We start from the raw sequence: 18,520 nt of genomic DNA, 5'->3' as shown, positions 1-18,520 counted from the left end.
CCCGGGACAGGGGTCTTCCGCACCGGGCAGCGGGGACAGCCCCCGGAATGGGGGTGGTGGAGAGTGCCGCCGGCCGCCCGCGGCCCAACACCCCGCCAGGGGGCGCCAGAGAGCGACCACAACAGACGCCCTCCCAGCCGCCGCGGTTTCCCAGGGCTGGCGGCGCTGATTGGTGGCAGCGGCGGCCCGCAGCGGTGAGCGGCGCCTCGTGATTGGTCCGCAGGTGCCGCTCGGAAGGGGGAGGGGGAGACGGAGGGTATATGTGGAGGGAGCGGAGCCGGCAGAGCGCAAGCATTAGGCGAGTGGGGGTGGTTGGCTGCTGGTTGTAAGCGGCCGGGTGTGGGCGGCGGGCAGGGACGACTCTGTACCTTCCCTCAGCCCGTACCGACAGCTGTGATTTCCCGCGGGCAGCGGCAGCAACAGCCGCTCCGGGTGTCCGCCGTGGCAGCAGCAGCAGCGGCGACGGCGCTGGCTGGCTCCAGCCATGCTGTGCTATGTGACCAGGCCGGACGCGGTGGTGATGGAGGTGGAGGTCGAGGCGAAAGCCAACGGCGAGGACTGCCTCAACCAGGTGAGGGGCCGCGCTGCGCTCTCCTCCCCGCTGCCCTGCCGCCTTCTAGGGACGCGAGGGCTCGGCGGCTGGGGTTGCAACGGTGACCGTTGGGCAGCGCAGACCGTTGGTGCTTGACAGACGGCGGGCGCGCGTCACCCATTCCTTGTCCCTCATACACCGCACAGGTGGGGGTTGGGGGGGCGAGGAGCGCGGCGGCGCCAGCTCGCGGCGCCCCGGCCGTTGAGGGCGGCGGTGGCGCGGGGCAGGGCTGGGCGGCGGCGCGACCCTGCGCAGGGGCGTCCGTGGCCGTAGGGGCGGGGAACCGGCGGGAGCAGCCGCAGTCTCCCCCCTTCTGTGGTGTGGTTTTGTTGTTTTGGGGTTTTTTTCTTTTTTTTTTTTTTTTCCTCCATGTTGGATGCAGAAGTTGCTGCATGCCCTGCCTTGGGGCTCTCCGGCTCTTCTCCCTTTTCCTTTACAGTTTGCGTGGGAAGGGCAGGCCTCAGCCTCACGCTGCCGCCTGTTCGAACTGCCTCTGGGGTGGGGGGAAGGCACGAGTGGGACCCACCTGGCCCGGGCCGTGCCGAGCTGGTCCCCGTGGCCTGCTGGGGTTGTGCTGGCTGGAGCTGTTGTCCAGGTACTTTCGCCCTTCTGTCGCCTCGATGTGGCTGCGGCGGCTGCTGTAGGAATGCTGGAGAGAGACAAATGCAGCAGCCCAGTCTGTTGGTGGCATCTAAATAAAACTTCTGGGTTGTATATCTTTTTTTTTCTTCTTCTTTCCTAGAAAGCACCATGGGTGTGATGTTAAATAGGTACAATCTTCTTTTGGAAATCCCCTCTTAAGTGCCTCTTCTGGGGATGAGAAAGGGGCTAGAATTTGACCATGGAAGTCCATGTCCTTTTTAACCACTGGAGAAATTCCCAGTTTATTCTTGGTATTTATTTATGTGTTATTTTGTACACAACTTAAAATCCAAATAATTAAGTAATCTTTTATATAAAGATGTTTATGGCAGGATTTATTTTTTGTGTTTTTAAGTGAGCAGTCTGAAACAATACTTTATTCAGGTGATATTTTTCATCGTTATGTTGTGGGCTCATTATAAAGAATGTCTTTCTTTCAGGTTTGCAGAAGGTTGGGAATTATAGAAGTTGATTATTTTGGACTGCAGTTCACTGGCAGCAAAGGGGAGAATCTGTGGCTGAATTTGAGGAACAGGATCTCCCAGCAGATGGATGGTTTAGCCCCTTACAGATTGAAATTAAGAGTCAAGTTTTTTGTAGAGCCGCATCTTATCTTGCAAGAACAGACAAGGTAAGGTAAAGATGGTTGTAAGTAATTTATTACTTTGTTTTCAATTTCTGTAACTGATGGAAGTGATTACACACTGACCTTATTTCTTCTATCTTCTGGTACTCTTAGTTTGACTTTTCTTTGTAGTTTTAAAATCTTAGTGTTACAATATTACCAGTTTTTTTTTTTTTTCAAAAAACAAATAATACATTTAAGTAAGTATTGTGTAGCTAACTCTAATGAACGTAGGTAATTCCATGAGCACTTATTGCTGAAAGTAGAAGAAACTAAGCTACCAGTAGCAAATTATGTATATGGTATTTGCATGTCCGATAGTAACCCCTGTTCAGTGGTGTTACTCTAGGTCGTTCTAAACTGCTGGTACAGAAAAGCAGGAAACAATTGCTCCGAAAGTGCAAAAAACTTGCCGAGTTCCTTTTTGTCTGGTATTATGTTACAGTAACTTTCAGATAGCTACAGGCCCTTTGAGGCTACAAAAGAAACAGCTGTTTTGTTCCTTCTGTGGCCAGTACTCTTAACTAAATTATTACATGTTATCCAGTCATAAGAATTAGTCTTCTAAGATTAGTAGGGAACATTTGCTTTTACTCCCTGAGTTTGATGACTACATCAATAGACATAACTTTTAAAGAACTCTGAGCCACAGATGATATCTTCAGTTCTGATCTTTCAGCTAATTTTTCCTGTTACATTTAGATGATACAGTTAATACAAATGGGACAAATCGAAAACAAGTGTCTGTATGATAATCTCAAAACACATTTTCACTACTCAACTTTGCACTCTCAGAATTAAGGCCATGAATACAACAGAATATTTGTCTAATTAATTTGCTTTTACTCCCTGAGTTTGATGACTACATCAATAGACATAACTTTTAAAGAACTCTGAGCCACAGATGATATCTTCAGTTCTGATCTTTCAGCTAATTTTTCCTGTTACATTTAGATGATACAGTTAATACAAATGGGACAAATCGAAAACAAGTGTCTGTATGATAATCTCAAAACACATTTTCACTACTCAACTTTGCACTCTCAGAATTAAGGCCATGAATACAACAGAATATTTGTCTAAATAATTTGGTCAGAGGCTGACAGCATGATTTGCTGTTTATTTCATAGGAAAAAGGCTTTGAGTTAAGAGCATGCATGTATTGGTTTACTTTTTGAACTAATGTGCAGGGGTGTGACATCTGGTAAGCAGTGGTTTCAGCTCATCAACCTGGTTCAAGTTTTCAGAATGCAATGGAGTTATACCATACTTGTCCTATATAATAGGTTTAGTTAGGCAAATACATCCTAACAAATTCCAGTATCGATGTACCTTATTTTGGAAAAATCTGCTATCGATGGCATATTTTTAGACTCTTCTGGAATATTATCTTTAAAGAAACTTGTGCCATTGTTTAAATATTCTCAAGGAGAATAAGTATAAAACCAAAGAAAACAGGATTTTTATGTAGAACAAAAGGAGAAACGCAACTTCATACCTGATGAAGCAGAAGAGATTACCCTGAGCATGTTGGATGTGTGTACACACAGACAAACTGGGGTGAATCTGAGGAAACCCGAAGCTGATATGATTGGAATTTTTCTGATATCCTTGGTGAACGTTTGTTCAACTTTACAAGGTTTTTGCAGACACCTGAGTTCCTGCCTCCAACACTGTCAATGCAAGACTTGGCAGGTTGTGCAAGTTAATGGAGAGCTTGAACTGGTGAAACATACCCCAGGGGCCTAAAAGACAGGTTTTGTAGATAGAATATAACAGAGCTTGTCTAACTACATCAAAGTAGCAAATACTTCTCCATTATAAAGATGACTTGAAAAGGCTGTAGGTGGGATAAGCTTTCTTTTATGTAGAAATTAAGACTGCTCTAAAGCTAATACTTTTGACAAACAATTTTAAAATTCATTGAGGCTCAGTCATAAGAATATTAACATTCTGCTCTGGAAATATTTGCTTGTAATTTTGGAGAACAATGGGCATTGACACTAGTATTTAATGTCACTGTGTCCAACGAACATGAATACTTCTAAGGCTTCAGATAACCTGTTCAGTCTACATCTGGAGTATTTTTAGTATTCTTTCTATAAACAAATACAAGTTGTGAAGTAGTTTGCAATAGCAGCCTTTTAGTTGTGTGTGCCCAGTCTATGTATAGCAGACGTAGAATTCCAGAGTGCCTGTTGTTGATGTATATCTCTGTAGTGCTGACACTGTTTCAGTAGATTTTTTTCTAGTTGTCTCCTTGAGGGTTTACATAGGCACATAAATATGCCTTTGTGTTTAGTTTGCATGTAAGTATGTGTGGTATCAAGGATAAGACAAAAACACTTGTTAAACCTGTCACAGAATTTTAAATCAATAGGTGTATCATATAATAGAACTGCAAGCATTATCTGTACAGTTAGAGATGACACTTTGTTTCTTCCCTTTACTTGGAAAGTCAATGTGCTGGTCAACAAAGAAATAGTGACAGGTACCTTTGGTTTCCTTTAGCAGTTATGACCACAGCTGATGTATAGGGTGGTCTGGCAGAGTCTCCCAGATTTACTTTGCTGCCTCTGGTGCTGTTTTTAGATATAGATTAGATGCATGTTGAGACTGCTTTTGAAATCTAGGAAGCTGCAACTAATTCTGAATTTTGTTGGTATGCTTCACTGTGATTATAATATCAAGTGTTGTGACTGAGTTTTTACCTTTTTTTTTTTCTACATACTTGAGAAGCTTTGTCAGCCCTTGTTGTATGATACTTATCTTGCACTTAAAGGTGTATGTAGCAATTTAATGTTCATGTTTCTACATACTGTGTGAAAAGCTGATCTGGCAACTAAACATCAACCTCTGATTGTTACCTTTAATCACTGTACAATCCAGTGCAAGATTGCAACATCATGCATTTTTTTAATCTCTTGGAACAGAGCTGCCTTGCTATTGAAGGCAGAACAGGGGTTACAGCTGTATCTTTGACCACTATGGCAACAAACCACCTTCACCAAGTGTTTTGAGAATGGAAGAATTGCATGGAAAAAAATCCTCCTTACTACACTTCCTTTTTACAGGGTTAAAAGTGTTTTATTTCTATTGTGCTTTGGATCTCAATTTCTAATTTTTTATTTGACTGCCTGGTGCTGAATTTCACCACAGGATTTTGTAGTTTAGAATTGTTTTCAGTGAATGAAAATGCTTCAGTGTGAGAATGCAATTCAAATTTGATCTGCTGCTGTCAACTAGAGTTCTAAAAACAAGTCTGAAATGTGAACAGTGTGCTTCTTGTTTAGAAGAGTTTGGATAACTGTACATTTTTTTTGAATGGAAAATCGCACTGGCTTGAAAAGGACTGCTATCTTTTTTGCTTGAAGATAAACAGACTGCTTGTCCAAGATCTAGATCATAAGCTCGTCATGTCACATTTGTTTTCACTGTTTTCTGTATTTCTTGATAGGTAATGCAACAGTTAGTAAAAAGAAAAAAAAAAGTAAGTCAGGTTTTTGTCGGAATGATTTTATGGGTGGGGTTTGTATCGAATTCTATGAAGCATTGAATTACAGTGAGGAGCTGGGACTTGGAGAACCGATGGTACTTCAAGTGATGGGGATTTCGGGGAGACGTTTTGGTGGCTGTAGAGCCGGGGCTTGCAGCGCTGCCGAGGGGCCGGGAGGAGCCGCGCTGCTGGCGCTCGGCCCGCGGGCTGCAGCCGGGGCTACGCGCCGCCCCGCCGGGGTAACTCCAGGTCACTGGCTGCGAGTAACCTCTGCTGGCAGCTCCTCGGCGGGCCGGGCGAATCGACGGCCGAGGCCCTGGGACTTGGCCCGGGCAGCCCCAGGAGCTCAACTCCTGATTGGCCCGCACCTCTGTCTCGGGGCAGAACTTTCGTTTGTGGTGGCTAAAAGCTTGCTTTGTGAAACACGTAGGAGTGAAGTGTTGAAACTTGTAGCCACCTTAACAAGGAGAGTGTTTGCCGAACCGCATGGAAGGCAAATTGTGCCAAACGGTCGTCCAGGAGAACAATGGGTTTCAGTCTGGTGCGATAAAGTCAATTTGGGGTGGTCGCACAAAAGCTAAAAGACTTTAAAGTGAATCGCGTCTTGAGCAATGTAAAATTGACCCAGATGTACTTCAAAACGGGAGAAGTTGTCTTGCATAACTTTACTGAAAATCAAATACTCGTATATAAGCCATGACAATGTAAAATAACACACCAGATTCTAACAAGTTGCACAATCTCATGAAGCATTCAAAAGAGCTGTGTTTTGCCAGCCTTGACATGGCTAATTATTGTTTTGGAAGCTGTTTGAAAGTTGTGTGTGATTCCGCCCCTGCCCTGTGTTGGAATTATATTTACAAAGTACATAGTTTTTCTAGTGTTATCCAGTTGTGTTGATGAATTAGCGAAAACTAAGAACTGCCTTGTAAAATATTTTGAGCAGCTAGATACATGCAGTAGGTAGAAAAAAAAAAAAACATCCAATTATCCTATAGTATTTGCTAGCCAGTGCAGCAGTGTTGTGGTGGTTGTTCTTTTTTTCAACATGCAATAAAAGCCTGGATGAGTTTAATGGATCTGTTGTCTAAATCGGTTGAATTGCAGTTGGTTAACCTTTCACCCACTCTGCTGAGAGCAATAAGAACAAAGATACTGAGGAACATAATTGTAACTGTGCCTGGCTTTCCTTTTTCATAGGGAGTGGCATTATATATTTTAAAAACAGAACTCTTTTGCTAAGAGCTCTTCATCAATATAAATTTTTAGGGGAGAACAAAGCCTCTTAATTTTGATTCCTTTAGATTACAGAGAGTTGCCAATTTACTTCACAGTAGGAAAGAGACTTACTCTGTGGTAAGGAGTGTCATACCCCAAAGAGAACAGTCCCCTTGGGATGTGTGCTAAGATCCTTGCCAGTAGTCTGGCAAGAAAATCGGTTCTTTTGGCTAGATTTCTAGTTTAGGAATCATTAGTCATATACAGATACTTTTATTGGTAAAGGATTGGAGTTTGTCACTTTTTCCACTGGCTAAGCTAACTTTAGAGCTTAAAATTCTTAATATAGTCTTTAGATTTCTATTTGCCTTGTTTTCCTTTCCTTGATTGCAGTAGTAGAAACAAAATTTTCAGCACAGAACTTGGAATCCTAATGCACATAATCATCTTCAATGAGTTAAGGAACTGAGAAATTATTCTTGTTTTATACATTTTATATATATATATATATATTATTATATATAATCTTGTATTATTTATACTCTACACTTTCCATAGCACTTATTTTGTGGGGCTGTTATTGCCAATTCAATTGGATGAATACTAACTAGGTTATCTGCCTCCTGAAGGAATTTCACTGTAGTGAAATATTGATATCCATTTCTGGTACTGGTGTTCAGTGTAATCAGTCCAGAGGGAGGCAAAAAGAGATTGATGCGACTTTGGTAACTGTATTTTTTTGGTAAAACGGGCCATCTGCTGAAATGTACTTAAAACCTTCTCCTTCTACAGTGTTTGTATAAAATTATTTATGAGCAGCTAAAATACGTTAATCACACTGTGCATTTTATTTTACTAAGTGTTTTAACATGCCCACAGAACTTAAATTATATGAAAAGCACTGTGGCAAAAATAAGAATTAAATTAGTATAAAATAGCCAGTGTAACTAGTGCTTGAGGAAAGCATGTGATCCTGTTCTAATTCTAAAACTGCTTTTCTTTTGGAACAGAAGAAATTCTGCCTGGCCAGTGGCTAATGAAGTATAGCTATGGGAAACTTGATGCTTTGTATTTTGTCGGTATTTCTATGTAGTTTTGAACTACCAAACTCAAAGGAAATATTCTGGAACTGAAAATAGAGGAATATTGAGCTAGCATGAGGTCCAGGGGGGAAACTTAATGCTGGTTTAGGTTATATAGACTGTCTTTTGTACTAACACTGTTATGTGTAGAACTCAGGCTGCAAGTGCAATGGCAAGTTATGCTGATTCTTAAAGCTAATGCTAGTTGTTCAATGTCCCAACATGTCTAGGAGATGTTAAGGTGACTAGGAGCCACAACAATTGGTTGGTAAAGTTCATAGTTGTGAAGACTTGCTTTCTGTGAAGATTTAAAGATGAAATGAAATTTTGGCAAGAGCAGTAAAAAGCTGATGAATGTGCTAAGAGAATCTTGGGGCAGGGGTAGGAAACATACCTTTGTGTGACGTGAGTTACGTTTCAAATTTATAACAAGTAATATTATTGTATTCTGTGAAACTGAAGTGGTAGATGATGCAGAAACAAAAACAATTAGTTTCTTTTATAGTGGTCAAACTAAGTCTACCAGCAATGTTGGAAATGTAACCTTTAGAGGACTTCAATTATAAACGGTTCAATTTTCAGTTTTCAAGTGGGTAACTGTTTTAAAATGTGCTAGGTAGAAAAAAATCCCTTAAGCATAAAATACACTGAAATAGTTTCTCAAAAAACTGAGTACCCTTTTACTGCACAACCTAAGTATCTTTAGAGGTGGGAAAAGGTTTAATGATTTTTTTTCGTTATATAGAGATTCCTAGGGAGGAGACAGTAGATTGACTGCTATTAAGTGATTGGATCACCATCTAATTTACAAAAACTTAGCTAAATGCTTTCTAGTAACCAATAGAAACTGTAATATGACCAGGTTTTTAACAGACACACTGCTGGGTCCTTTAGACTTTGCGGAATTAGATAAGCAGCTCCCTCAAGGCTCCTAATCCTTTTGTTTTGCTTGACTGTATTCAACAATTTTAAGTCTTTTGAACCTTAAACAAGCAAAATAACATGCATTTAAGTTTTATGTTTAAAAAAAATCTGCTTTTATTATCAGATTCTGGCTGGTGTGTTATGTTTTGATCCTTGAAAAGGGATGATTTCGCAATGGATATTAATATAGCTTTGGAGAAATGCAGCCTTAGGCTGGATAGGCAAATTGGAATCTGCACTAATCAGAAGAACTTTCAGATGTATAAAATGTTTGCAACCCTCACTGTATTTCAATTTCTAGATGCTTTTTCTTCCTCAAACACACTGATAGACACTCAAAATAGAAAAAAAAACAACAGTATGAAGTCGTTCACTGATTTCAAAAACTAAATTGACTAGCAGGCCCTATGTTAACTGGTTTCTGACCTGTTATGGAAGAGGTTAGGCAATGGGCTGGGGCCAGCAATAGGTTTATAGGTGCAGACCGATGACCTTGTGAAATGGACTGTTAAATACAAGTGGTTTTGTCTGTTTTCTCAGACTCAACAGAATAGTTTACCGTAGTGTAAGTCAGGACATGAACTTGCGTCGTTTTAGTTACTTTGCAGTTATTGTCCCTTTTATATGCCCTACCTTGGTCCACTTTATCAGAAAAATGCAAAGTAGCTTAGTCCCTGTAAGATGTTTTATTTCGTGATAAGAACCAGTTACAGGAAGTTACTGCATGTTAGGCAATGTGATGCTATTTCACATTGTACTTAACTTTTTTGTCTACCTATGCCATTACTGGCTTTTTAGTAATGGAATGTGACAAACCATGCCTCTGCTGTAGTTGGTTCTGTATTTGCAGGAGCTCAGTCTCTTCTTTCAGCTTCCCTCTTGAAGTCAATAAGGTCTTCACAGCAACGGGAGAAGACAGACTCTTCCCTGTGTAGTCAGTGCTGTAGTGTGTATAAAATAAACTGAAGATACAGCATTTAGGTATGGGTAGTTGTAAACATGTGTCAGCTAATGAGGAGAAAATTGTCAGATGTTTCTTTGAAATACTGCATGTGTAATTAGCACGTATTTATAATGACTAGATAACCTGTTCTGGTATTAATAGAAGATTAGAGGTGCATGAAAAGCTGTTTATTTTATGAAATGTTGATTGGAATTAGGGAGAGACCTATTATTTGAATGTATTTTGGACATAGTGGTAGTGATTTGTCAAATACTTTGTCTGGATTGATGGACTGAATCCCAAAAGGAGCATGTACAAGCTATGCATTTTAAAAGCCATGGTTATGCCTTTCTGTGGCCCAAGCCAAAAAGTTATGAATTGGCAAAGTAGGAGAAAGGGATTGGAGAAGAGGTTTGGGATTTACTCCAAGAAAAGCCTAAACAAGGAATAACCTGCTAACAGTGGAGACAATTGTACTGTCTGAAGTTCTGGTCCTCTTGTCACCCATATTTATATCCTGCACAGACTGAGGATGTTCACTTCTATCAGACCCCCACTAGAATTGTTGAAGTGTAGATTGATGTCTGGACATTTGAATGATGCAATTAAGCATTTGTGTCAAAACTGCAGTGAAGCTCTAGCATGCTTCAAACTGCTTGCAAAGGGAGATGTTGGGCCTGTGACTTGCTGCAGGAAATGCATTGTGGACCAGCTTATGGGATAATTTAATATGCATTATTTTCTGATCACAAAAGTTCTGCATGTGAGACACCTTTTGTGCCAGTATTTTCTTAGCTGCAGCATTTACGGTGGTAGAGCTAAGAACAAACACAAATTTTGCAAGTTATGTAATTGCTCATAGTGCTGAAAAGGTACCTGTTTGCCTTGTACATGTAATTGCAGAGCACTACAACAGACAAATATGTTATACAAAATTGCTGTTGAAAGAAAAGTGAATCGCTTACTAGCATCTTCCGCTTCAGTGATGAGTGATTCAGTATAGCCTTTTAAGAAAAGTGGACTACACTTATTTATAGTTTACTTTTCTAAAATTGTCCCGTAAGTGTGAAAGCTAAGACATATCCCTGTGGGTGCTAGGCTTCATTTATTGAAAGATTTTTTTCAGTGATATGTAACTACTTCTACATCTGTTTTCGGTATGTTGAGTCTTATGAACAAATGGTAAGAAATTTATATATTGTCTTCCTTGAGGGGAGGTAAAGAAGAATTTCTAGATTGACTATAGGGGAAACTAGCATGGTGCTGGTGGTGGGAATTTTGATTTGTCTAATTAATTGACATATTAGATAATTAATAATAACTTTGTGAATTTTCAAGCTAGTTGTCAAACCTGCCTTGATCCCAAGTATAGAGGTTGGTCTGACAAATATGCAGTAGATGTTTTTGTGTTTCATTCCACAGTGCCTTTTCAGATGTTTCAAGTTATTGTGTTAATTGTGTCACTGGCAAAAGCACCATCTTCTCTTTGACTGTGGTGGCAGAGGCATTTCAACTGTGTGTAGAGAATATATGGCTTCTACTGCTGTGTGATAGACATGTGTATGCTGTTCTGAGCTGCTCTTCCCAAATTTGCTTTTGTGAAGTGCAGAATAATTTGTAAATGGCAACCAAAGACATTTAAACATAGCAAACTAGTCCAAACATATTTCACTTATTTTGCTCACTAAATTGAAATTACTTGGTGACTTTAGATGTTAAAGCAGTTCTTAAGAGCATGGTATTAAAGGATTCATTTCTTTTAATAGTGCTTTTCGATACCATCTTCAGTTGTAACCTCATCTTTAAGTGTAAGTGAATAATAAGATGGAGGCCCTTTTCTTTCCCTTCTGCCAGACTTTCTGTACTTGGTACCTTCATTGCAAATCCTTGATTACTGAAATAAGGGTTACCAAACAGATGTTATTTGATACATATCTTGATTACAAAGACATTTTAATGTGTTGTGTAAGCAAGCATTTCTGATTGCATTGCAGGCATATGTTTTTCTTGCATATAAAAGAAGATCTTCTTGCTGGTAATCTTCAGTGTTCTTCAGAGCATGCAATTGAACTTAGTGCATTGCTGGCACAGATGAAGTTTGGAGATTATAACCAGAACACTGCCAAGTACAACTATGAAGAGTTGTGTGCAAAAGAGCTCACCACTACCATTTTGGAGAGGTAAAAACAGCACAATGAAATAACCTTTTTTGGAGACCAAAAGCATAAGATTTTATTATGTCCTGAATTGCTGATGCTATATAGTATCTTATGTTGTTTAAAAAAAAAATGTAAATAGCTTTGGAGATCAAAATACAACCTGAATGCTTTATCTGATGTTCTGGTTTCATTTTTTTAAGCTCAAGGATGACTATTTGTTTGAAAAGCAAAAGCAGTTGAACTCTGGTACTTGGGGAAATACAGGTATCTAAGTACTTGGAGCAGGGTAGTCAAATTGCAAGTATGTCTTAGACCTACACTTGTGAAAAAAAATTATCAGGAATTTATCTGGCTTAGTGTCCTTACACTGAGAAGAGGATTCCCAAAACACCTTCGTGGCTCAGTTCCTGAATGTCAAGAAAAAGTTTGTGTGTTGTGGTAGTCTGTAGGTTTGTTTGTTTGTTTAGTTTTAAACTTAGTGGTTGTTCAGGTAAATATGATGGGGGAGGGAGGGTTAGTTGGGAAGCCTTGATTACATGTAGCTTTTAAATCTCTAAGCAAATGCAAATATTGTCTCCTGAACATTCTCCGGATATTTGGGTAGTTCTCAGTGCTTGACAGTTCATGATTACTGGGAATCTATAGCCAGATAAAGCAGGTCAGCAGCATTTATTAATCTGTTTAACTAGGTCATCTAAAAACCTATGTTAAAACAAGCTGCTGATAATAATGGCATATATTTGAGTTATTTCACCTATCCTTAATGTTTTTATCAACAGCATTATTGCAAAGCACAAGGAGCTAGAAGGTTTAAGTCAAGCTTCAGCTGAATACCAGGTTCTACAGATTGTTACAACGCTAGAGAACTATGGGTTAGAGTGGCACTCAGTAAGAGATAGTGAAGGGCAAAAACTCCTTATTGGTGTTGGACCCGAAGGCATATCCATCTGCAAAGATGACTTCAGTCCTATCAACAGGTATGTGTTTTGTGGAACCATTTCAGTCTTCCATTTTTCAGAAGTATTGAGCATGCCTCTGAATTTTACATAAGTGTAAAATTCCTGCTCTATGAATTAGTAAAAGGAGATATTTGAATGTAGGGTCTGGCACTACCTGCTTACAATCAATATGACAACTGTCCTTAATGCTCTTGATTTTGAAATGTATTTTTGAGGCAGCATCTTCAATCCAGCATTACATACAGCAGTCAGATATCATTGTAACTTCTGATAAAAGCACACTGGTGCAGTTTGTGAAAAATGCCCTTGTCCTTAAAAGCTAAGTAACCTTTTTTTATATTTGTTTTTAGGATTGCTTATCCTGTTGTTCAAATGGCAACTCAGTCTGGGAAGAATGTATATCTGACTGTTACCAAGGAGTCTGGTAATAGTGTAGTTCTCTTGTTTAAAATGATCAGTACAAGGGCAGCAAGTGGACTCTACAGAGCAATTACAGAGACACATGCGTTTTACAGGTCAGTATTGCCACTAGAGTCAACTGCTGCTGCTCTTCTCCACAGCATTGAATTAAGTGCTTAAGTAACCAGCAACATGACTGCATGTCAGAAATTCTCTGCCACATTTCGTCGTCTTCACAGCCTCTGTTTTCCTCCTAAGTCCAGAAGCTGAACATGTTTTTCCTGCTTTCCGTTTTGTGGGGTGTGGGAGTACAGGACAAGTAGCCAAAATTTCTCGGTCTATGACTGAATAACAGCACTTCAGAATATTAACATACAGTGTTCTTGAATACTTTGTAAACAATACATATGTTGTTTTCTCCCTATGTGAGAGGGAGGGTGAGAGAGCAAAGGAGAAGAAAGATTGCCTTTCAAAATATGCAGGTGTAGTTCATATCACAGAATGGTTGGGGTTGGAAGACATTTCTGGAGATTTAGTCCAACCTACCTGCTAAAGCAGGTTCACCCAGGGCACATTGAACAGGAGTGCTTCCAGGTTGGTTTTGAATGTCTCTGGAGAAGGGGATGCCACAATCTCTCTGGGCAACCTGTTCCAGTGCTCTGTCATATGTACTCCTTGTTTCTCCTTTATTTGGTTCCTCCAGTTGCTGGAAATAATCTGTATGCTGCCTTCCCATCCCGTGTATTTAAATCTTCCTACAATTCCTCTGTCCTTCCTCACACACCCCGAATTGTTTCATGCCAGCAGCTATCCATTGTCTTTATCCTGTGATTTTTTTTTTTTTTTTTTGAGGTAGGAGTGCTGTACTCATTTGTTGGTGGTTGATTTTTAACCTCTTTTCATTGCTGCCATGAGGTCCAGCACTGATCAGTAGAACTTAGTGGTGTTTTCTCTAAATTAACTACCATGTTTCAGTTGCTTTGTAGAAGAATTGGACTTGAAGCACAGGCAAGTACATACATATACTAGGCAAAGACCTGTATAGCTTCTCAAACTACATAATTTTAATGCAGTTACAGCAATTAACACAGCTAGTTGGAGGCCTGTATCTAGTGGAGTGCCTCAGGGGTCAGTACTGGGGCCTACATTATTCTATATATTCATCAATGATTTGGAGGAGGAAATAGTGTACTATCAGCAAGTTTGCTGATGACACCAAACTGGGAGGAGTGGCTGACATGCCAGAAGGCTGTGCTGCTGTCCAGCGAGACCTGGACAGGCTGGAGAGTTGGGCAGGGAAAAATTTAATGAAATATAACAAGGGAAAGTGTAGAGTCTTGCATCTGGGTAGGAACAACCCCAGGTTCCAGTGTAAGTTGGGGAATGACCTGTTAAGAGAGCAGCAGGGAAAGGGACCTGGGGGTCCTGGTGGACAGCAGGATGACCATGAGCCAGCACTGTGCCCTTGTGGCCAGGAAGGTCAATGGCATCCTGGGGTATATTAGAAGGTGGGTGGTTAGTAGGTTGAGGGAGGTTCTCCTTTCCCTTTACTCTGCCCTGGTGAGACCACATCTGGAATATTGTGTCCAGTTCTGGGCCCCTCAGTTCAAGAAGGACGGGGAACTGCTGGAGAGAGTCCAGTGCAGGGCAACAAAGATGATTAAGGGAGTGAAGCATCTCCCTTATGAGGAAAGGCTGAGGAAGCTGGGTCTCTTTAGCTTGGAGGAGACTGAGGGGTGACCTCATTAATGTTTGCAGATATATAAAGGGTGAGTGTCATGAGGTTGGAGCCAGGCTCTTCTCAGTGACAACCAATGATAGGACATGGGGTAATAAGTGCAAACTGGAACACAAAAGGTTCCACTTAAATTTGAGAAGAAGCTTCTCAGTGAGGGTGACAGAACACTGGAACAGGCTGCCCAGGGAGGTTGTGGAGTCTCCTTCTCTGGAGACATTCAAAACCCACCTGGATGCCTTCCTGTGTAACCTCACCTAGGTGTTCCTGCTCCGGCAGGGGAATTGGACTAGATGATCTTTTGAGGTCCCTTCCAATCCCTAACATTCTGTGATTCTAGTTGCCTTTCTAGCTACTACAGCTAATCAACAGCCAACCACTGTTTACTTTGTGAAACTGGTGTTAAGTCTTCTTCTGCTCTGTAATTACAAGCACTTGCACTGCTGGTTTGCAGTCTTCATACATTTTTGACACAAAGCATTACATAATCTTAGACAGTCTTAACTTTTTGAACTTGATGTCTGCTTGTAATTTTGCTATCCTTTCCAGTCTTTGATTTTTAACTTATGCAGAGTTTTAGTTAGGCAATAGCATTTGACCATAAAGCTTAGATTGTGGACCTTAGGCCTAGCGAGGCTGTAGTCCTTGTTTTCTGTGTTTCTTTGCTTTCCTAGAGAAGTGATATGCCTTAATAGGCTTCTGCAAGACTTAACTATATCACTGAAATGTGTGAAAAGCATGGTTTAGGGTAGCTGAAATACTCAGTGGCAAATACAAATGGCTGAATTTTCTACGCTGGTTTCCTTCAGATGATATAAAGTACTGAGTGGAAATTTGGTTAAAGATATTATTTGACTCTATGCTAAAAATTTGAGAACCTGTTTAAAGAGGTGTTATGCCAAAGACTATTAAATGGAATTCTTTAATGCAATGTTTACAAATTACCATGTAAAGAGGTGCTGCCAAACTGAACTGTGGATTAAGCAAGCATGGCTGTTTATATTATCATAATACCTTAAGTTCCTTCCATAGGCTGACCCCATTTTACCAGACAAATCACATGTTAGAAGATGTCAAATAACTGTTACTTTTCCATTTGACACTTTTCAAAGAGTTGTCATGCAAACAACATTCGATAGTTTAAATATTATCTTGGACTGCTCTATTTGCTTTAATTTCAGTGCTGCTACTTCAAACTTCAACTTTGGAAACAGATTATTGTAGGCATAGGTTTATTGGTGTTAACTAACCAAGTTTGTATTTGTCCTGTTTTATAGGTGTGACACTGTCACCAGTGCTGTCATGATGCAGTATAGTCGGGACTTAAAGGGCCACCTAGCATCTCTATTCCTGAATGAAAACATTAATCTTGGTAAAAAATATGTCTTTGACATAAGAAGAACATCAAAAGAAGTTTATGATCATGCGAGGAGAGCTCTTTATAATGCTGGCATTGTGGATCTTGTTTCAAGAAGTGACCAAACACCACCGAGTTCCCCCCTTAAGTCTTCTGAAAGTAGCATGAACTGTGACAATTGTGAGGGTCTTAGCTGCCAGCAAATGAAAGCTCTGCAAGAGAAGCTGCGGAAGCTAAAGGAGTCCATGCTTTGTATGGTGTGTTGTGAAGAAGAAATAAATTCGACCTTTTGTCCCTGTGGCCACACAGTATGCTGCAAGACCTGTGCTGCCCAATTACAGGTAATTGCAGTGCCATTAAGATGGCAGTTAATAAATATGTGGAAGTTTTGGGTTTCTGTATATTTAACAGTCAGGGATTAATATGCTTACATTGATATTCTAGTAAAACTCACTAGCTTAATTTTGTTTGTGGTAAAGTAATTCCGAATAGATATATTTGAAAGATAAGCTTTAGCTGTGCTAACCTGATTGCAGTGAGGGTGAGGATTAGCTGTATGTTTCTCACATTACCTTGTTTTAAATGTGGAGATGATGGTAAAGTGCTCTATTATTGTGTACATAGAGGGAAGTCTCCAGTATGTGTAGAGACTCTCAAATATGAAGTAAACTAATTTCCTAATGTTTTTCCTTTCCAGTCGTGTCCTGTTTGCAGATCTCGTGTGGAGCATGTCCAGCATGTGTACTTGCCAACCCACACCAGTCTTCTCAATCTGACTGTGATATGATCCACCCATCATGTGCTTTTAAACTGCACTAATATGAAACGCAACCATTGATTGTGAAGAAGGCAATCACTCTTGACACCTATCCATGATCAAAAGCAAAAATACTGCATTTTTTTTTAACATAAATATTTTTGATTCAGCATGTCCAAAGTGGTTTGGGATATCTTTTGAGAGAAGTGTAATCAATTCATGTTCCTTTAAAGGAGAATGATGCTTATGTTTGTAGCATGGTGGTGTTGCCAAAAAGCTAGGTAACCCTGGAGAAATGTGGTGTATACGTATTGATATACCCAGCAAGAGCAACGCAACCTTTTGTTTTACACTTTCTAAATCCTTTTTAGCACAGTTGCTCCATTTATTTTAATAGTAAGACTAGCTTTTACAAATAACAGTTTAGTATGGCTCATAGTTTCTGCTTTTAGTAAACTGCTTTAAAGGGGAGAGAACTTTTATTAAAAGTTGTTTCTTAAACTGAAGTTACAAGCCTTCATCAAGCAGCTGTGTTTAATTTAGAATTCTATTAAACAGAGAAACAATTCTGGGATAATAGCCTTGGAAGGGTAGGACAAGCTTGTTAATCTTGAAGTGTTGAGGGTGGGTCAGGAGAGTCCCATGGAAGTGCTGTTGTGAGACTTCATTCACAGCTCTCAGTGGGCACAGTATTCCCATGTTTCCCGTGTCCAACTTGGCTGCTGGTCTGGGGAGCTGCAGTGAGCTGCCCTTTAAGTTGGCTTTATTTTTGGAGACTGATTTTAAACTATTAAGCATGTACCATTAATTTCTACAATAAGGGTTGTGTATAATTTTAAATGCTTTCTTCAGTTAACATCTTTATTGGGTAGGTAATTTCCTGCTAAAATTTTTTCATCTCCACCCCCCTACTTGGGCATTTTGGGCTCTGGCTTCCTAGTGTATTCTCCAGGGTACAGAGGGAACTAGAGGCCATGTTTGGGTGCAATACTGGCTTAATCAAAGCTAGAAAAGTACACTGTCACTTTACTGAAATTTTCTGACTATACTTTTCATATTGCCTTAATGTAGCAGTAATATGTGTTTATGCATCTGTTTCTTTGCACAGACATTTTGTCAAAATATTAAAACTCTACTTTTTTATGACACATTAGCATATAAACCTTACTCTGAGAGGGTATTTATTTTTTCACTTTGTAAAGAAAATTTTGTTTCCTCATGAAGCAAGAGCTTTGTCCTATATCGTAGGCAACTTCTGTCTTTTTATATATTCAGATTAATAAACAACTTAAAAATCTACCTTGTGTTATCAATAATTTATCTGAGGCATTACTCAAGTGAAAATACAGTATGAAGGATTTTTCATGTTTATGATCTTTAATGTTATATTTTATGGGGTAATGAAGTTTCCTTGGGTGCATGCAAATTTCAAGGGAGGGAAGAAAATTCACATGATCACCTTTGTTCAGGCAGTGTACTTTAAAACAACTGACATTTCAACTGTAAAATAGCCTTCAGAATTAATTTTGTGAAGAACTTTCCTACAGTAAATTGTCCCAAACATATGGTGTATATTCCAGTGAGAAGAAATGAGAAAAATGCAACCTGAGAGTTTATTTTTTCAGCAGTCCT

At 39.9% G+C, this 18,520-nt stretch overlaps 1 protein-coding gene across 3 annotated transcripts; it reads left to right on the top strand.

Annotated features, from left to right (window-relative positions):
• Positions 1-280: 280 nt before the first annotated feature.
• MYLIP (myosin regulatory light chain interacting protein) lies at positions 281-18,187 on the top strand. Of its 3 annotated transcripts, none has more exons than XM_065832648.2 (7): positions 281-571; positions 1,675-1,865; positions 11,517-11,702; positions 12,461-12,658; positions 12,991-13,155; positions 16,052-16,472; positions 16,829-18,187. In XM_065832648.2, the coding sequence occupies exons 1-7, from the start codon at positions 485-487 to the stop codon at positions 16,916-16,918; spliced, it is 1,338 nt and encodes a 445-aa protein (XP_065688720.1). In that variant the 5' UTR covers positions 281-484; the 3' UTR covers positions 16,919-18,187. The 3 variants fall into 3 exon arrangements, with proteins under 3 accessions (XP_065688720.1, XP_071660695.1, XP_071660694.1); XM_071804594.1 differs by lacking the exon at positions 281-571 and adding an exon at positions 1,012-1,300; XM_071804593.1 differs by lacking the exon at positions 281-571 and adding an exon at positions 1,371-1,485.
• The last annotated feature ends 333 nt before the right edge of the window (positions 18,188-18,520 follow it).

Source organism: Patagioenas fasciata, chromosome 2 (assembly GCF_037038585.1).
Source record: "Patagioenas fasciata isolate bPatFas1 chromosome 2, bPatFas1.hap1, whole genome shotgun sequence".
Classification (NCBI taxonomy): domain Eukaryota; kingdom Metazoa; phylum Chordata; class Aves; order Columbiformes; family Columbidae; genus Patagioenas; species Patagioenas fasciata.
This window is presented reverse-complemented; position numbering and strand designations above follow the sequence as displayed.